Source organism: Pygocentrus nattereri, chromosome 8, assembly GCF_015220715.1.
Source record: "Pygocentrus nattereri isolate fPygNat1 chromosome 8, fPygNat1.pri, whole genome shotgun sequence".
Taxonomy (NCBI): Eukaryota; Metazoa; Chordata; class Actinopteri; order Characiformes; family Serrasalmidae; genus Pygocentrus; species Pygocentrus nattereri.
This window is the reverse complement of record NC_051218.1, coordinates 30,757,040-30,776,681: the sequence shown is the minus strand read 5'-3', so window position 1 is coordinate 30,776,681 and position 19,642 is coordinate 30,757,040. Positions and strand designations below refer to the sequence as shown.

Genomic DNA, 19,642 nt, shown 5'->3' with positions numbered 1-19,642 from the left:
GAAAGCTTGGCAAATAATATTAGGTAATATGTACATGTATTTTTTTTTTCACTTTCATATTAATAAGCTAGAAGGCTGAAGTAGAGTAGATACCCAACTGTGTACGTGGTTGTGACACAACCTGATATCAAGAGCACCTTTGCTATAAAACCAGAAAAGACGCTTTATTTTAATGTGGACATGATTTTGGAACATGAAGTTTCTACACAAGGGAGAGTTCTACACAAGAATGTATTGGTCATTTAAAGAGAAGAAAATGTCCTGAACCCATAGCAGCAGGAGCTCATGAATGCACATTTGCAGTTATTTTGAAACAAGAAGTATAACAATTTATTACCAAAAGATGTTAAGTTGTCAAGTATTATATTGTTTAATATGTAATTTTCATTAAATTAATGTTATGCCAAACATCATTTAAGCTAAAGAGCACAGAAGCCACACCAGACTAATGTGTGTTTGCAGGGGGCTTGCAAAAGGGGCTATATAATCGATACTTCAATCAACTTTTTAGCAAGAAATGATTGTTTTAATTATTTTTAAATATTGTCCAGGGCTAGTACTTAAGCTAGCATTACTTGTTAGTAGTTAGTAGGCATACCCTGAAATTTCAGTAAAATTTCAGCTGTGAAAAAGGCTTAGATTAAAAAAAAAAATTAAATAGGTCTATAAAGTGTCAAAATTTAATACCAACAAACCCTGAATGGTAATGAATACGATTGGTTAAAATAGTGATTAAAGTGGTTTATAAACCACTACTGCACCATAGAATTCAATCAGTGTGATCAGACCAACAGTGAAACACAAATACGGCCTTTCAGCATCAACTGATTTAATGAAATTCCATAGAAATCCCATAAACAATACTGAGTAACTGAAAATCTTTTAGTAATAAACTTCGGTACTTCTGCCTTTGAAAGTTGTTACTACCTGTTAGCTACATTAGCCTCATTGCTCCAGTGAAGCAAAGAAGCAAACTTCAGTCACGAAACATGTATTGGGGGATCAACTGCATTTGGTGTAAAGTGCAAAACTGGGTAAATAATTGTTTTACAAGAATTCTTAAAAAATAAATAAATAAAAATGATAATAACAGCAAAGTTAGCATACCAGCGTTAAACACTAGCAGCTACCCTTGTGCATCTGACCTGTAGTGTACTGACATGCAGTGGGGTGCCGCCGGTGCCATTCAGGCTGTTTATCTTGGATGGAGTCTTCCCCTCCGCCTTCTCTCTGCTGGCCATCCTGGCTTTCTCAGCCTCTACGAGCTTGGGGCTGTTGAGCATCACCTGAACCACAGCGTACTCCACCAGCGAGGCGAAGCCAAATAACAGGCAGGCGATCAGCCAGATATCAATGGCCTTCACATAGGACACTTTCGGCAGCTCGGAGGCCAGAGATGTGCACTCAGAGGAGAGGGAGAGCACCGAGAGAATCCCTGCGGGGGAGAGAGAGAGAGAGAGGCTTTTACACTAACTGCCCTAAGTCTAGACAAACCCCTCACTCTGACAAGCTAGTAGCAGAAAAATCTAATTTACACAATTTTCTGCTTTTGCCCAGATGAAGTCGAGATGTGTTTGGTGTCTAAAGCGTGCTTCTTTAGTTTTGCACTGCTACAACAGCTAACAAGTTATAGAGACTTATATATACCATTTAGCATCTCACAAACAGCTGGCCTTCAGTGCTAACCAAAAAACGGAGTAGAGTTTTGTCTTGATTATTACTTTAATGGAGTATTTGAGTATATAACATAATTTGGCCTTAATGTTGGCTATCAACTTACTGCACAAGCGTACTACTACAGCTAGCCAAATATTGGGGCAGTTAGCACTTTCTGAGCCGATTCAGTATAAGCACTCTCATAATCAGAATAGTCTTGCTGGAAAAAAACTAGAGTTCACTCTGTTACACAAGTAAAAATATTGTTTACTGTTACAACTATTATAGCAATAATATAACTCATATTATAACTATAGAACTAGAAATTGTTTAGAAGAGCCATTTTGTTCATTTAAGCAAAAATTAAACCACCTTGGGAGTCACAACATTGTATGTCTATGACAGTTTCTTGTTGCAGATTAAACATATCAGGAAACCAGCTGGAGTGCTTATAAATGTAAACAAGTCCATTAATCTCCAATTTATCAGCGTTCGTCTGAAATATTTCTCTTTGCATGTTTGTTACCGAAGTTGTACTATTGTCTACATTGGTATTTAACCAACAGTCTGCAGACCAACCTTCAGGATTAAAGGGTGAATTAGCTAATGTACATTAACTCCAGTCTTTAAGGCTGTTTGTTGTTAGAACAATCAGCAGAGCTTTATTTTACTGTAAATGTGGATTATTTTATTTTTACCTGATAACCTAATCCTGCTGTGGAGCCACAACAGGGCAATAAAAGAGCTGCCGGCCCTGCTATATACTACATATACTTAAACACTGCATTACTACGCTGGATGAAGCTTGCTGGTGTAGCGTATGCAGGACAGAATGTATCAGTGTTACATGGTGCAATAAAGGCAAATTTTGAAAACTGCATTCATTTTTCCCCATAAAGGAAAACAACATAAGCTTAGAGCTCGTCTAAGAGCTGTGCTAAAGGCAAACTACAAAATGACAACACAATCTCATAAACAGGACGCACAATGACACAGATACAAAACAACTCTAACGGATGACTAACCTGACAGTATGGACCTAAGGCCATGCACAGGTGCATTATGGGGTGGCACGCAGGGTCTGTTTGTCTGACACCAGCAGGAGGCAGACAAAATGGTGGTTTCAGAATGGAGGTGACAAAATGGTTCAGGTAATTGGTGTCCATGGTGAGATCACACAACCTGCTGCGATTCACACACACACACACACAAACATACACACATAGGGTTTTACGTGACAAGTTTGAGAGGTCAGACTGAATCTTGCAAACCTTGACCACAGCGGTGCTAAAAGTACCAGTCAAAAGTTTAGACACCTGCTTACAGAGGGTTTATTTTCACTAGGCAGGGTTCAACGTTAAACTGCTCATATGAAAGAAAACTAAATCTGCATCCCTTTTTTTTTAAAGAGTGCAATGTATAAACGCTGTTAAAGCTTCAAAACATCATTCATTCTTCAGTCCATATTTTCTCTTGATGAAAAAGAACATATCGATATTATCCACCTAGTTACTCTACAGCAGTTTAGCCTCACCCATTCACACTGAAGTTATAATAAGTGTTATGGCCTGGACTGCTCTTACAAAGAGGCATAAGGCAGGGCAGCCAATTAGAACAGTTCATTTACATATAGCAGTGATTAAGTGATACTTTTTTGATCCCACAACCAGGGAAATTCCACCTCCGCATTTAACCCATCCGTGAAGTGAAACACCACATACACACTAGTGAACAAACACACTAGGAGGCAGTGAGCACACTTGCCCGGAGCGGTGGGCAGCCCTATCCACGGCGCCCGGGGAGCAGTTGGGGGATAGGTGTCTTGCTCAAGGACACCTCAGTCATGGAGCGCATCACGGATTTGTGTGTCGCAGGGGCCATGCTAGTCTTCTCTGTATCGATCCAATTTTAGTATATGTGCTGCCGTAGTATAGTATAGTATAGTAACAAGAACAGCCTGTTAAATTATAACAGATAAAAAGAGTTGGAAAATGTTTGTGTAAAAAATTAATTAGGACTGTTTTTGGCACTTAAATCTAAAATTTACTTTAAAGAATTACAATATAACTTCACCAAAAGCCAACAGCCACATGGTTTCACATTTAAAATATACACTTTTGTATATATTTTCTGTATATATATATATATATATATATATATATATATATATATATATATACTCTAGTTTTGGAAATAAATTCATACATAAGCAGGACCTTTTGAGATTTGTTTTAGAAAAAAATCAGTCTTTCAAATAAGTCTTTAGAACAAAGTGTCTTAAAGATCATAAAATGTTTAATCAGGTTCAAACCTTTGACTGGCACTGTAGTTGAAAATGTAGTGAGCCTCTGGTAGCCCTACACGAGATGAGATGAAATGCAGTGAAGGAGATAAATGAAGGATGCATATATGTGAGATGGATTTTGGATGCATATCCTGTTAGGAGACGAGGCTGGAGGTTTCGCGTCGTACCCAGAGGCACTCGAGCGGCGCTGGCATCTGGGTTTATCCAGAACGAGAGCCAAGACAGCACCACGATGAGCAGCGTGGGGGCGTACACTCCCATCATGTAGAAACCCACCTGCCTCCTCAGCGTGAAAATCACCTCCACACAAGTGTAATAACCTAAAAACATCAGTTCAGAGGTTAAGGTCAGCCACATCTGTTGTCTGGATATGGAAAAGAAGATGTTTTATTTCAGTTTTTAGTTTCAGTTTAATGAAAAGTTATCGTGTGTCTTGTTTCGTAGGAATTAAGAATCTTCATTGTTTTGTCACTTTTTTGTCATCAACAAGTCGGAAGTGATTTAAACCTAGAATGCAAATCAAATGTAAGTGTAATTATGAATCTTTTTTTTTTTTAATTGTTACATTTTGCTGGAAAATCTCACAGTAATCAAAGCAAAACATTAGAAAGATACAAAATACTACCATCTAAATGAAAAACAAATTACAAACAGGAGCAAATGAGCCATGGCATGAGTTGCTGGCCTAAAGTAATGTATTGATACAAAAAACAAAAACCTATTAAGCAAGCTTTCCTAATATTCTCTGGAATAACATTCCAGAGTTCGAACGCTATATAAGAAACTGGGTCTGGATTTCTTAAGAAAAAATTGCGAAGGTTCAAACACTCAAACAGAAGTTAATAAGAATGGGCCTCATTCTCCAATATCTTTCTAAGCTTGTGTTTAAATGTGTTCTTGAGAGAAGTCCTAAAAAAAGATCTACGTCAGATTCATGACGTGTTCTTAAAGCGCAGAACTGTTTACACTGTAAAAAATAGTATCTTGTCAAGTAAAATTATCTAGTGTATACATCCAATACTTCTCCTGTTAAGACTGTTGTAAGCTTAATCTAAAATTATTTACCCTTTTTGCAACAATTTTACTTGTGTTACTTTAAATGATACTATTAAGTACAATTATCTCACTATACTGGCAGATACTTTTGCTGGTTTTAAGAAATATGACTGAAATCAGCAAAATTAGTTGCCAGTATAGTGAAATAATTTCACTTCATAAAATTACTTAAAACAGGTAAATAATGTCTAGAAATAAACTAAGTAATCTTATTATAAGTGCACAACCATCTCAAAATATGAAATATTAGAAGTTTTGACCAGAATTGACATCATTTCATTTGGCAAGAAATTTTTTTACAGTGCACACCTTCGTGCTCTTGAGTGTGTAGATTGTAATAACAAATCCCTAATAAGAAAACACCGGTGAACATCAGAATCTGTGGGTTTTATGAAGAAATTTCGTCTTAAGACTGGTTGGTGAATGAGGCCCATTTTTCTTGCAGTTTTCCAAAAAAAGTAAAACATTCTCAAATATTGTCTTAAAATAATTTAATTATTTTCTCAAGATTTTCATTAAAAACTTCATTGTTTTCTACAGAGCCACACTGGTGACATCCTGTATAAATAAAACAATGCATGGTCATGACTTAGAAACTATTTTGTCTTTGTTCTTAACTGTTGTTAAGAAAAAAGAAAATGAGAGAATCTTTAAAACGCTCTTTGAAGAATAACAATTTCTCATTGTGTTTTTCTTAAGAATAAAATTAGGATCAGTACAATAATATCAGCTTGCATCAGTTAAAAGAAAATACATGGGAAACCTGAAGTAATTAAATGATTAATATTAAATGATAAATGATTAATAGATGAGAGAAAATAGGGCTCCTAACAACCATGAAAGACCTGATAGCTGTCCAAGATTTGTTACTGAGAAAAGAATATGGGAAGAGCAAAAGTTTGATGCGCCTACATCTGTAATTGGGATTATTTGGGTCAAAAAAGCAGAAAATGTTAACCCTTTGAAATAGCAGGCTTATTACATAATTACCCTTATTATTCAGTAACTACAGGGACTTGAATGTAAACTGGCTATTCTTAGGTTAGATCCCTGGCCATTTAAGAGGTTAAACCAACTTCTAAGGCTGAACTTTGGAGGTGTGGCTTCAGATTTCTTTGAGAAACTGAAAGTGAGTCTCCTGAAAAGAATGGAAGCTGTAATAAAGATAAAGAGTGCAGACACACTGCATACTGAAAAATATAAGATAAAAGGCAAATATTTATTTTATTTTTTGCATGGTGTAGTATACCTATATAAGTATAGTTAAATGGTACAGAAACAAAAATTAGATTTCTGTAAAACATCAGCTCAAATATGTTTTTTGTTTCCATGTACAGTCAGATCAGAAATAAAGCCACAAAATGATCCAAAGTTCAGTCTTAGAAGTTGAATGGCCAGAGCCAAATGGAAGGCCCAAAGTTTTATTACACACTTCTATAATTTAAGAATAGCTCAGACAGTTTTTAATGAAGAAAAATGCCACAACATAGAAGATAAGGTAACTTACTGTGGCACTGACGAATGGAGAATGAATGGATGCTACTTTAATCATTTCCACAAAAAACCCATTTGTTTAGTCTTATAACAAAAAAAAAAAACAAACAAAAAAAAACATTTTTGACAAAGAGACATTGGTATTGATTTCACTGATTCTGTCTCTGCCTGAATAGCCCACACATATAAGCATTTTCACAAAGAAAGAAACTTATCATTATCATGCTCCACCATGCCATGCTACATTTACTCCTTTATGCCTCTTTCAAACAGAAAAGAGGTTCTGCTTTTTAGGACTGTTGATAAAAGAAAAGCATTATGGGTAAAATAGCCACCGGTGCTCTTCTTTCTTTGTCTTTAATGGGTTAGATGAATAGGTCCTCAATCTCTTCTCGAATGCTTTAGGCTTTAGTGTTAATTCCTTCACTGCCTGCAGTTCATCTCAAATACACAGACTCTCACACATTATTGTGTCTGTTCTGAGACCAGAGACAAACAGCTAAGGATGAAATACGCCTGCTGTGTGGTTACATACTGCTGCTTATAAAGCAGATAGTTCCAGTTAAAATCGGACTAGGTGAGCATAGTTTATATATATATATATATATATATATATATAGCTACTCAATCAACCTGTTAACTGAATTTAGTGGATTACTTGCAGTGATGACTGGTGATGACTCATCTATGAAGTTACAAAGGAACCCAGATGAACATTTAAGGAACTACAGGCTACACTCAGATAAGGTCAGCATTCATGATTCCTTTATTAAAAAGAGACTGGGTGAAAAATATTGGTAATGAAGAGGAACATAAAGTCTCATTATATGCCAAAAAACACATGGATAACTCCCAAGTCTCTTAGAATAATGTTCTGTGGACTGCTGAGACAAAATGGGAACTTTTCAGAACACAAGAGTACCATTACATCTGCCAACAATGAAGCATGGTGGTGGTAGTGTGATGGTGTGGGGATGCTTTGCTGCTTCAGAAACACAGCAGCAAGTCTAGCTCTGAATGTCTGAAAATAAATAAATTGAAAACTCTGGAGTGATCTAGTCAAGATCCTGACTTAAACCCCACTGAAATATTGTTACAGGAATGGACAGATTTTTTTTTTTTTTTTTTACTTCTGACTGCACTTTGAACTAATTTTGTTATATGGTATAAATAGAATAGAAAAAAAAATAGCAACTCAACTTCTAAACCTTAACTAGCATTTAACAAAATATCAATTAAATTCACTCTTAATTTCCTATTACCAAACCTAACCTTAACCTCAACCCAAAACCCAAACCTAAATCTAACCCTAAACCTAGAACTATTAGGAGTTTTTTTTTTTTTAATAAGACATACGAATCATGAAAATAAAATGTGGCCTACACCATTAAATGACACGTTTAATATTCTTTACCTGTGCCTGCATAGTATTTGGTGCAATTTCCATATTCAATATCCTCCTGTCTGATATCAAACTGAGGCAGAGCAATTTCATCCATCTGCACAGGATCTCCAGACTGCCACATGAACTGCAGATCGTCTGTGGTGTAGCCAACTGTAAACACACACAAACGTGCATTTAAAACCTGCACAATAAAATAATATCACCTAATACAGCAGTGTGGAATGCTCATATGCTAAGAGGTGAATATAATAGCTGATGTTTTCCCAATGTGTTGATGTTGCTAATTTATTTAGTTTTTTATGGTCTAACAGTAATAATTGTGGAGTGATTTTAATCCAGTATAAATCTGCAGTGTGTGCAGTTTTATAGTCTGACAGTAATAATTGTGGAGCAATTTTAATCCAGTATGAATCTTCAGTGTGTGTAGTTTTACAGTCTGTCAGTAATAATTGTGGAGCAATTTTAATCCAGTATGAATCTGCAGTGTGTGTAGTTTTACAGTCTGACAGTAATAATTGTGGAGTGATTTTAATCCAGTATGAATCTGCAGTGTGTGCAGTTTTACAGTCTGACAGTAATAATTGTGGAGTGATTTTAATCCAGTATGAATCTGCAGTGTGTGTAGTTTTACAGTCTGTCAGTAATAAGTGTGGAGCAATTTTAATCCAGTATGAATCTGCAGTGTGTGTAGTTTTACAGTCTGACAGTAATAATTGTGGAGTGATTTTAATCCAGTATGAATCTTCAGTGTGTGTAGTTTTACAGTCTGACAGTAATAATTGTGGAGTGATTTTAATCCAGTATGAATCTTCAGTGTGTGTAGTTTTACAGTCTGACAGTAATAATTGTGGAGTGATTTTAATCCAGTATGAATCTGCAGTGTGTTTAGTTTTACAGTCTGTCAGTAATAATTGTGGAGTGATTTTAATCCAGTATGAATCTGCAGTGTGTTTAGTTTTACAGTCTGTCAGTAATAATTGTGGAGTGATTTTAATCCAGTATGAATCTGCAGTGTGTGTAGTTTTACAGTCTGACAGTAATAATTGTGGAGTGATTTTAATCCAGTATGAATCTGCAGTGTGTTTAGTTTTACAGTCTGTCAGTAATAATTGTGGAGGGATTTTAATCCAGTATAAATCTGCAGTGTCTGACAGTGATAACTGTCAAACTAACAGAATAGCAAAGACCTTTAAGAGACACAGTCTCACAATTTGGCATGTTGTTATTGTTATTGAGTGTGTCCATTAGCACAGTGCTGACATGAACATTTGGGCTATGATGTTTCAAACTGGGCTATCAGTGGAAAATGACACAGACCTTTTATAGTGAACCAATCAACCATTCTGATACCACATATCACATTACAGAATATGCTCTGGAAAAACAATCCAGTTCCATATAACATACAAAACCCATGGCTCTCAATCTCTCTGTACACATCTTTGTTTATTTCAGGCTGGTCTTAATATTCACATACAGCTCTCCAGCTGCATCTTGCATCTCTGGGTGTCCATGGGGAAGAGAGTCAGGTCCAGTGGACAAGAAAGAGTGACCGACAACCTGTGGACATGTACCAAGACAAGACAAAACAAGAACTGATTAGTGTAGATTTAGTTATCCATGAGTAAAAATCTTCTGCACCATCAAATGTTCTCAGACAAGTTTCCATCTTTGGACATTTCCAGCACAATATTTGATTTGCATATTCAACGTTTGAATCATGTATAGCTACGGCTACATGTTCTTCCCTTTTTTTGTACATGTACTTTTAGAAAAAGTAAAAACATCTCCTTGAGTTAAAACTTTTATTTTAGTGACCAAAAATGTCAAGTACAAGGACTAAGGCAAAATGCACTCCTCAGAACAACCAATAAAAAAATCCCACTCAAATACGATGTGATTTACATAACTAGAAGACCAAAAATGTCTGGTGAAGTTTTCACATGCTTGGATATCTAACACAGTGAATGGCTAGTTAGTTCGATATCAGTCACTACTTTTTGTTGTTAATTTGTTAATGTCCTCATATCATCAGCATGGGTGCTAGTTTTGTGTATTTGCTCGTTTTCTGCTAAAAACTCATTCAAGCCACTGTCAGTAAGTGTTGCTCCTGAGATACACAAGTTTAACACATTTTTGAATGGTTTCTTAGATTCAATGTTAAAAAATGATAAAAGATAAGGTTTAACTTTTAAGAGTTAGACAACGAAATGGCACATCAATCAGGGAATCCCCTAGTTACCTGCTTCAGTGCTGATGGAAATTAAATCTGCATTTTTAAAAGTAAATGTTCCTTAATGAAAATGTATTAAGGTTCTACAGCTGATGAATGTGGGATACCAATCAAAATTTATCTTTACACATGTGTTCAAGCTAAGCTGCTTACAGGACTATGTAGTGTGGCTATAAAACCTAGTTAAATGTGCCTTTAGACCTTACTATGAAACCACAGTAGCAAAAGATACATTTTAGTGATACTGCCAACAAAACAACTCATTGAAAACACAGGTCAGTCACCAGCTAGCAAAACTGTCATATGCACAAAATGGGGAACAAATAAAAATTGCGTGAAAAACAAAAATCAATCGCTGACCGACTAATGTGGATATCTTTGGAAGTTATTATCTGCTAAATGAAGTTTAGCAAACTAACCTTCCTTATCTAGCTGGAGTTAGTTAGCCAGCCAGCTATCTTAATAAACAAAACATCCAGCTTAATCTGCAAATGTTGTGGCATCAGTCACAGCTGTTCTGTTTTGTTAAAAGAAGAGAAATGTCTGGCTATTTAGCTCTAAAAGAGTGTAAGCATTTGTTATGCTCAGTTTTTCAGGGACTAATTTTGAAGGGTGGGAATAGGTTCTTCTGTGTGGTGGTTGTAGCCAATCCTCAATGAACTGGATTTAATAAAGCTCAACTGCTAAAAAAAAAAAAAAAGTTGAACTATTTTAAAATCACTTTAATTTTAGAAAGTATATGTATTTCACAAAAAAACTCACCTATGTTTTTTTCTGCAGCAGAAAAAAGGGTAGCAGGACGCTAACACTACTGCTAATGAGTGCTGATAGGTTGGCGAGTGGAGCAGCTCATTGGCTGTTCACACTCACTGACATCCTAGACATACATTTTAAACTCCTACAAATCATGTTTAAAAGCTCTTAAAATATATAAGAGCAGTGTTGCATTCTTTTATGGTGTTCTGTGTTCATGGTATGAATGTATTATTTTATATTAAAAATGTTTAAGCATTTATAAACTATGATTTTGTTCGAATGCTCTTGAGTGCTTGAGAAAGCTGCAAGACATTACAGAGTAATAATTCTCCTCTCTACAAGTTCTCTGGTTGTTGCTGAGTGAGCCGGCTAACCATATAAGCCTAGAGCTCAGAGAGAAGCTTGTTATTCCTCTTTGTTTTATACCAACTTCAAGTAAAGCTGAGTATGGACAAAACCCTCGACTCATCCTAATTTCTTCTGAGAAGCCCCTACATTACAATATATTAGCTAGCTAAGACATTTTTATAAACGTACTCTTTAAATATTTAATTTCAAAAATCCTCAGAACTGCAGATTTGTAGATTAGCATACATACCTTTTGATAATATAGAATTTAGAATACTATAATTTAGAAATAATATGTATAATACAATGTATCAATTATGGTTTATATACAGTTTATAATTAGAATATAAACTACGAAACCTTATATGTCTCATATAATTTGTTCTAACTGCGTTTGGTCCATTCCAGAAAAGACTATTTCCAAAATTTCACATTCAGCGGTCAAACGTATCTCAAGACACTGACTGTCAGGATATGAAAGGTGATTGAAATGCATAAGAGTTCTGCTATTTAGAATTGAAATCTTCCATCCTCTATATGAAAACTGCACTGAGCGCAGATAGAACTGAAAGAAATGTGAACAGGCCCCATTGTGTGTTGGATCAAATACTCCCACAGTCAACAGTTAAAAAGCTGATTATGGGGGGGCTGCTCTCCTGCAGTCTGTATAAATACTGCACCATGTAATGATTCATGTCTGAGCTGAATGCTCTCCTGATCACGACGCTGTAATCTTCCAGGTCGCACCTCTCGAGAGCGCTTCCGAATTTCACTGATTGCAGACAGTGTGCCGACATAAAACATTGCTCAACTCTGGGATAAATTCTTAATGCGCCCCTTCTTCGCTGCGCAACACGCGCCATGTTTATTTAAAGCTCCGCATTTGCACATGAAAGCCTTTCGGTTCTCTCCTGTCACACGACAAGCGCAGTCACAGATACAGTGTGGGGACGCTTCACCATCACATGGCCACTTTAAAGCAAAGGACAGGATGGGAAATGACGATGAAAAGTGATGATAAAAGAAACAGCAATTATGTATTTTTTTTCTGGAGAAAGAAAGACATGGATAAGGGAAAGAGAGAGACAGAAAAATGAAAAAAATTTTGGGGGCATTGGAAAGTGAGAGAGAGAAAGAAGGAGAGAACGATATGGGAGGGAAAGAGAGAGAGAGAGAAAGAAGGATAGAACAATATGGGAGGGAAAGAGAGAGATGGGCAGAAGAGTGTCTTTCTACGGACAAAATTCAGAGCTTAGCACAGTGGCTGCTACTGTTTTTAGCTGTGCCTAACTTACCTAACTTTAACTTACCTAGAAAGCAGTATGCTTGTGAGTATATATATACATATATAAATATATATAAAACAAAAGAGTTCTTCTATCATTACAAGCTTGACACTGGAGCAATAGAAAAAAAACATTTTGAAGAACCATCTTTTTAAAGAATGTATTATATGACATGATATAACGAAACATTCTTAAAATAACCAGAGACATGAACTTCATCCATATTGCAGTGTATCATGTATTCTAGGCTAATATCACATAACATTAGTTAAGCTCAGCGACCTCTTATTATTCAGTATATCGTCAAAAACCTTGTCTCTCCATTCTTCTATTAATTTTTATTTTTTTGCATAATTTGAATTCTCTAGTTACTCTTTGCATTGTGATGACATTTCATAGTGAAAGGACCAACAGAAATGATCCAAAATTACCTGAAAATATACATTAACTGCAGGTTAAACAACAAAGAAAAGCCTGTATCCTAAAATCGTAGAACACGTAAATTCAAATTTACGTTCAACACTTATTCAACACTTATTAAGACTTTTAATTTGTAAAAGGCAAATTCAGACAAATAAAGACTTTTATTTAGGTCTGTATTTAGCTCCATTGCAAAACAAAAGAAGTGAGCTTGATTAAACTAAAGGAAAAAAAAATCATGTCTTTAATGGCTAATGGAGTGATTTGAATTAACCCTTAAAATTGTCACCAAACTTTTATTCTAGACGTATATAATTAAAGAATAACTAGTCACTACATAATAATAAGCCTTTGAATGTAATAGTCCTGGGTTTTTTATGACCTAAAGAGGAAAACTGTGTAATGCAGAACCTTCTCTGAGCTGTTGCTTTCAGACAGAGAGAGATTTGTCTCCCAGGGTGGAGAGACTGAAGGTCTGAGAGGGATCAGATGGCTGGAGTTTGGTGCGTCAAATCCTCCCATCACGCTGCGTCCCCCCGAGGAGAATTAAAAGCATTAAAAAGAGATTTCAGGAGCACTGGGAGATTATGTGAGCTGGGTTTAAAACATATATGTAGACCTCTCGTACAGCAGCCATGAGCCGGCACAGCTGTTCTGATAGTAACCTGACTTACTGAGGGGCTATTACAGTGTCTTTATTACAGCACTGCGCTTAGAGTATTCCCAGTCTGATATGAAGATTTCAAAATTCTTCTGATCATTTTAACATTTTAATTATTTAAAAATGCTTTCTAGTGAAACTAAAGATACTGAGTTAACTAGTAAGCTTTAGTTCACCAGTGTGGACCATTTCCTTCACCATGAATCCATCACAGAAATCTGTAGAAAAGAATCTGTCCTGCTGCTCTGGTCGCTCTGTCATTCTGTACATACATCAGCTTTCATTCGCCACTGTTGTTTATGACAGAGTCACAATTTTGTCACTTTTTAGAAAATGATGGCTCTGCTATATTGTTTAGTTACTAACATTTTATATTATAGAGTTAACAACTGTCAACTGAGGTTGTTTACAGACCAAAATCGCTAAATGTCTTAGTTTATTGTGGTTGTTTATCGATTAATATCTCATATTCTTATGTAGATGAGTGTTTATTTGTGTTGTTTACAGACCACTATCTTGTAATCTAGTGTATGAGAGCATTTACTGATGATGTTTATGGACTGATAGCTCCTATGCTAGTGTAAAGTTGTTTGTAGATCAATATCTCCTTAAACAATCATTTATTTACGTTGTTAATTCTAGTATATAGGAACATTTATTGGGGTACTTTGTCGACTAGTAGCTCCTATTTCACTGTATGGGGGCATTTATTGATGTTGTTTAACAGACTAATATCTCCTATTATAGTGTATAAGAACATTTATTGAGGTTGTTTAACAGACTAATATCTCCTATTATAGTGTATAGGAACATTTATTGAGGTTGTTTAACAGACTAATATCTCCTATTATAGTGTATAAGAACATTTATTGAGGTTGTTTAACAGACTAATATCTCCTATTATAGTGTATAGGAACATTTATTGAGGTTGTTTAACAGACTAATATCTCCTATTATAGTGTATAGGAACATTTATTGAGGTTGTTTAACAGACTAATATCTCCTAATCTATTGTACAGAAACATTTATTCTGGTTGTTTTGAGACCAATATCTCCATAAACTACCATTTATTGAGGTTGTTAATGGACTAAAATGTCTTATTCTAGAGTACAGCAGAACTTAATGAGAACTGTTTTAACTAATATCTCCTATTATATAGCATAGGGATGTTTATTGGGGTAGTTTTAGGAACTAATATCCTATTCTGGTTTATATTAGTATTTATTGAGGTTATTTATGAACTAATATCTCTTACTCTAGTGTTTTGGGAGCATTTACTGAGTGCTGTTTCTCATTAGCTGAAGTTGTGCTGAATCTGAGTATTGAGCTATAATATTTGATGTTGAGGTTTACAAAAAAAGAAAGGCTTTTATGTATGTAAGTCTAAAAGAATAAAGAGTAATTAAAGGCTTTAATGGAACAGCCAGAGAAGTTTACCTCATACTAATGAGGACGTCTCCATTTCTGAAGATGAAAAGGAGGATGTTTTCCTGCGTGACGTCATGGAAGTTAGCACTCTTCTCATTAGCGAAGAACAGGTCAGGTTTCCAAAGGCATTTAAACATCTTGGGGTCGACTGTGAGCGATTCAGATTTAAAGTCCTGAGGAAGACGCAGCCTGGGGTCATTCCAGCGTTGCCTCAGAAAAATATTAACACGGTAATCCTGCAAAAGAAGCACATCAAAACCCACAGGACATTTAGCATGTATTAGATGCTTCAATGGTCAGTTAAGTGAAAATAATTTAATCAATTTTCAAAACTCAGTAAATCCATCAAAATCATGTCAGCATCGCATGTTTGGTGTCTGAAGTTTAGTTTTGCACTGGGACCAGTGTAGCTAACAAGCCACCTATCAACATGGTGCTAACTGCATACTTACACACTTAGAAAAGATGGTTCTTCAAGGGTTCTTTAGCAAGGTCAATGGTTCTATTTGGAGTTCTATACAGATCCATTTCATGCTTACATGGTTCTTTGCATGGTCAAGTAGTTCTTCAGATTGATGGAGAAATTGTTCTAAAAAAGTTTCTATATAGCAACAAAATGGGCTGCTGTTGTCACAAGCCTTTTCAAAACGGTCCTACACTGCTCAAACAAATAAAGGGAACACTCAAATAATACATCCTAGATCAGAATGAATGAAATATTCTCATTGAATACTTTGTTCTGTACAAAGTTGAATGTGCTGACAACAAAATCACACAAAAATCACACAGTTAACCAATGGAGGCTTGGATTTGGAGTCACACACAAAATTAAAGTGGAAAAACACACTACAGGCTGATCCAACTTTGATGTAATGTCCTTAAAACAAGTCAAAATGAGGCTCAGGATTGTGTGTGGCCTCCACGTGCCTGTATGACCTCCCTACAACACCTGGGCATGCTCCTGATGAGGTGGCGGATAGTCTCCTGAGGGATCTCCTCTCAGACCTGGGCTAAAGCATCCACCAACTTCTGGACAGTCTGTGGTGCAACGTGATGTTGGTGGATGGAGCGAGACATGATGTCCCAGATGTGCTCAATCGGATTCAGGTCTGGGGAACGGGCGGGCCAGTCCATAGCTTCAATGCCTTCATCTTGCAGGAACTGCTGACACACTCCAGCCACATGAGGTCTAGCATTGTCCTGCATTAGGAGGAACCCAGGGCCAACCGCACCAGCATATGGTCTCACAAGGGGTCTGAGGATCTCATCTCGGTACTTAATGGCAGTCAGGCTACCTCTGGCGAGCACATGGAGCGCTGTGCAGCCCTCCAAAGAAATGCCACCCCACACCATTACTGACCCACTGCCAAACCGGTCCTGCTGAAGGATGTTGCAGGCAGCAGATCGCTCTCCATGGCGTCTCCAGACTCTGTCATGTCTGTCACATGTGCTCAGTGTGAACCTGCTTTCATCTGTGAGCAGCACAGTGCTCCAGTGGCGAATTTGCCAATCCTGGTGTTCTCTGGCAAATGCCAAGCGTCCTGCATGGTGTTGGGCTGTGAGCACAACCCCCATCTGTGGACGTCGGGCACTAATACCATCCTCATGGAGTCGGTTTCTAACCGTTTGTGCAGACACATGCACATTTGTGGCCTGCTGGAGGTCATTTTGCAGGGCTCTGGCAGTGCTCCTCCTGTTCCTCCTTGCACAAAGGCGGAGGTAGCGGTCCTGCTGCTGGGTTGTTGCCCTCCTACAGCCTCCTCCACGTCTCCTGGTGTACTGGCCTGTCTCCTGGTAGTGCCTCCAGCCCCTGGACACTACGCTGACAGACACAGCAAACCTTCTTGCCACAGCTCGCATTGATGTGCCAACCTGGATGAGCTGCACTACCTGAGCCTCTTGTGTGGGTTGTAGAGTCCGTCTCATGCTACCACGAGTGTGAAAGCACCACCAACATTCAAAAGTGACCAAAACATCAGCCAGAAAGCAGAAAGGTACTGAGAAGTGGTCTGTGGTCCCCACCTGCAGAACCACTCCTTTAATGAGTGTGTCTTGCTAATCGCCAATGATTTCCACCTGTCGTCTATTCCATTTGCACAACAGCATGTGAAATTGATTGCCAATCAGTGTTGCTTCCTAAGTGGACAGTTTGATTTCACAGAGGTTTGAATTACTTGGAGTTATATTGTGTTGTTTAAGTGTTCCCTTTATTTTTTTGAGCAGTGTATATAGAACTACGTACAACACTCTCTCCATCAATCTGAAAAGTCATTTCACCTTGCAAAGAATCATTTATGCATGAAATGGTTCAATATAGAGCTCATGGTTTTAAACAGGGCTATTCCCTTCACTAAAGAACCCTTGAAGAACCATCTTTTTAGGAGTGTAAATCATAACAGGTCTTCAACTGACACTGTATAACATACCGTTAATTGTTCTAATTGGTGGGGTACAAATGTCCATTATTTGTTAGCAATGAGGGGTGCAGTGTTACATGACATCCAACAATGTAGTCACTAGCCACGTTTACATGAAGCCTGATAATCCGTTAATAATCTGACTAATAGCTCAAACAGAATAGAATATGTCCATGTAAAAGTAGAAGTCCAATTGAGGCCATTCAAAATACAATTTTTATCTGATTGAATAAGGTGTGTAATCCTATAAATAATCTGTTAAATAGAAGAATAATAACCATTTAAACAACTGTATCTGATCATACTTCCAATCAGAAAATATAAATATCTTCTGCGCATTTGCGTGGTGGCAGCAAAAACTGGCAGTAGAGAATGTGTTTAAACGGACTGGCAGAAAACTTACAGACACTGTAAATCAGTGCTCAAAATAAAACACATCAATCACATCTAGATATAATTATTTAAATATTGATCCAGCGTATTGGATCAGTGCATCACTATTAGCCAGAAACAGACCAGAAGAAGGGCTCAGACTCAGACTGTGAAGGTATTTCAGAGCGCAGCAACTCGTGGGCAACAGTAGCTGAGAGTTGTGAGCGCAGGTTTGTATTTGGTGACAGATTGTGAGATTCTGTGTAAATCAGGCCATTAGCTCTGAGAGTGATGGGGGAACCCAGGTGTTTCAAGCGTTTCTGTGGCAGCCGGTGTTTCTCACATCCTCCAAAACAAGCTTGTCACTCGAGTATCCAGCCCCCATTAACGGCCCTACTGAAGTGCAGCTGCGCGGCCGACGCAGAGCTTATTTACATTTCCAGCTATCAGCACCATCACGGAGGTGTGAGGAGAGCGGCCGGAGGCTTGGTGATGTTTGTGCGTCCAGTCTGGGTTAAAAAAGCTACACTCAGTAGGCTAAAGCTAGAAGCTAACAGCTCATGAAAACCTGAAGCTTTGAAGTGACTTTTTTTGAAAGCTTGTTTTGGTCCTGTTGAAATTATAAAGAAGGGTGACATGCCAAATGAACTGACCACACTGCAGCTGTGCCATGTTTTTAGTTCATGAGGTCAGAAGCAGGTTTTGAAGAAATATAAGTATATTTAGTATATTATAAGTATATTGTCGGAAGAAAACCTTGTATCTCCAAATGATAACTTTACAGGAGTTGGAAAAAACATACTTTATTTTAATGTAAGTCAGTGGAACCAGATGGGCTGATTCTTTTGGTCCTTTCATAATGAAATTGAAACAGATTATAAAGAAAAAAACAGGCACTTACAAATTATATCAAAAAATGAAAAAGGGATATTATATATTATATATATGTGTGTGTGTGTGTGTGTGTGTGTGTGTGTGTGTGTGTGTGTGTGTGTATAATTACTTGCAGTAATATGTATATGTATACCCCATATGTATTAAACACTATGCAAATCTATGTTTCACTATATTATATAAACAAGTGTGTACATTAGTGTGCACTTTTCTGTATGATTCACATCCTGTGTTTTCCAACTGTTAAAACAAGGTTAACTTGGCTGTGTGACACATATGAGCTGGTGATTGTGTTAAATTTACAACTCACAATTAGCTAGCCCCTCCTGCCCAACGCCTCATAAACCATAAACCACCGACAACTTCAAATGAGCTTTAAAACTGCTGCAGCAAAGCAGGAGCCCCCTCTAATACTGCTCTTTAATGTGGGTGTGAATGGACAGCTTTGTGAGTCTGTATATGAGAGAGAGAGCGAGAGTGAGAGAGAGAGAGAGAGAGAGAGAGAGGAGGGGGGATCAATCGAGAGAAAGAAGAGAGACAAAAGGAGAGAGAGAGAGAGAGACAGAGAGAGAGAGAATAAGAGTGACAATGAGAGTGAGAAAGAGTGAAAAACAGGAGAAAGCAAGAAAGAGAGAAAGAGGAGATAGAGATGAAAAATAGAGATGAAAGAGATACAGACAGCTGCAAAAGAGTGAGAGAGACAGAAAGGAGAAAGGGATACACAGAGAAAAAGAAAGGTGAAAAAACAGATGAAAAAGATACAGACAGCTGCAACAGAGGGAGAAAGAGAGAGAGAGAAAGAGAGACAGACAAAGCTGTGAGAGAGAGAGAGAGAGAGAGAGAGAGAGAGAGAGAGAGAGAGATGGAGAAAGAGAGAGAAAGAAAGAGGGAGCGAATGAGTGTATGAGTC

At 37.2% G+C, this 19,642-nt stretch overlaps 1 protein-coding gene and 1 pseudogene across 4 annotated transcripts in view; both read right to left on the bottom strand.

Moving 5' to 3' along the window:
• glrbb (glycine receptor, beta b) overlaps positions 1-19,642 on the bottom strand; it is a 52,719-nt gene that overhangs the window by 6,042 nt on the left and 27,035 nt on the right. For 3 of the 4 annotated variants that reach the window (XM_037540567.1, XM_037540570.1, XM_037540569.1), the window contains 5 exons: positions 15,059-15,285; positions 9,394-9,476; positions 7,926-8,066; positions 4,129-4,281; positions 1,146-1,435 (listed from right to left, as the gene is read on the bottom strand). In XM_037540567.1, coding sequence (XP_037396464.1) covers positions 1,146-1,435; positions 4,129-4,281; positions 7,926-8,066; positions 9,394-9,476; positions 15,059-15,285 — 894 coding nt within the window. The remainder of the gene's footprint in view (positions 1-1,145; positions 1,436-4,128; positions 4,282-7,925; positions 8,067-9,393; positions 9,477-15,058; positions 15,286-19,642) is intronic. The other variant, XM_037540568.1, reaches the window with a different exon arrangement.
• LOC119263942 lies at positions 3,494-3,588 on the bottom strand (annotated as a pseudogene).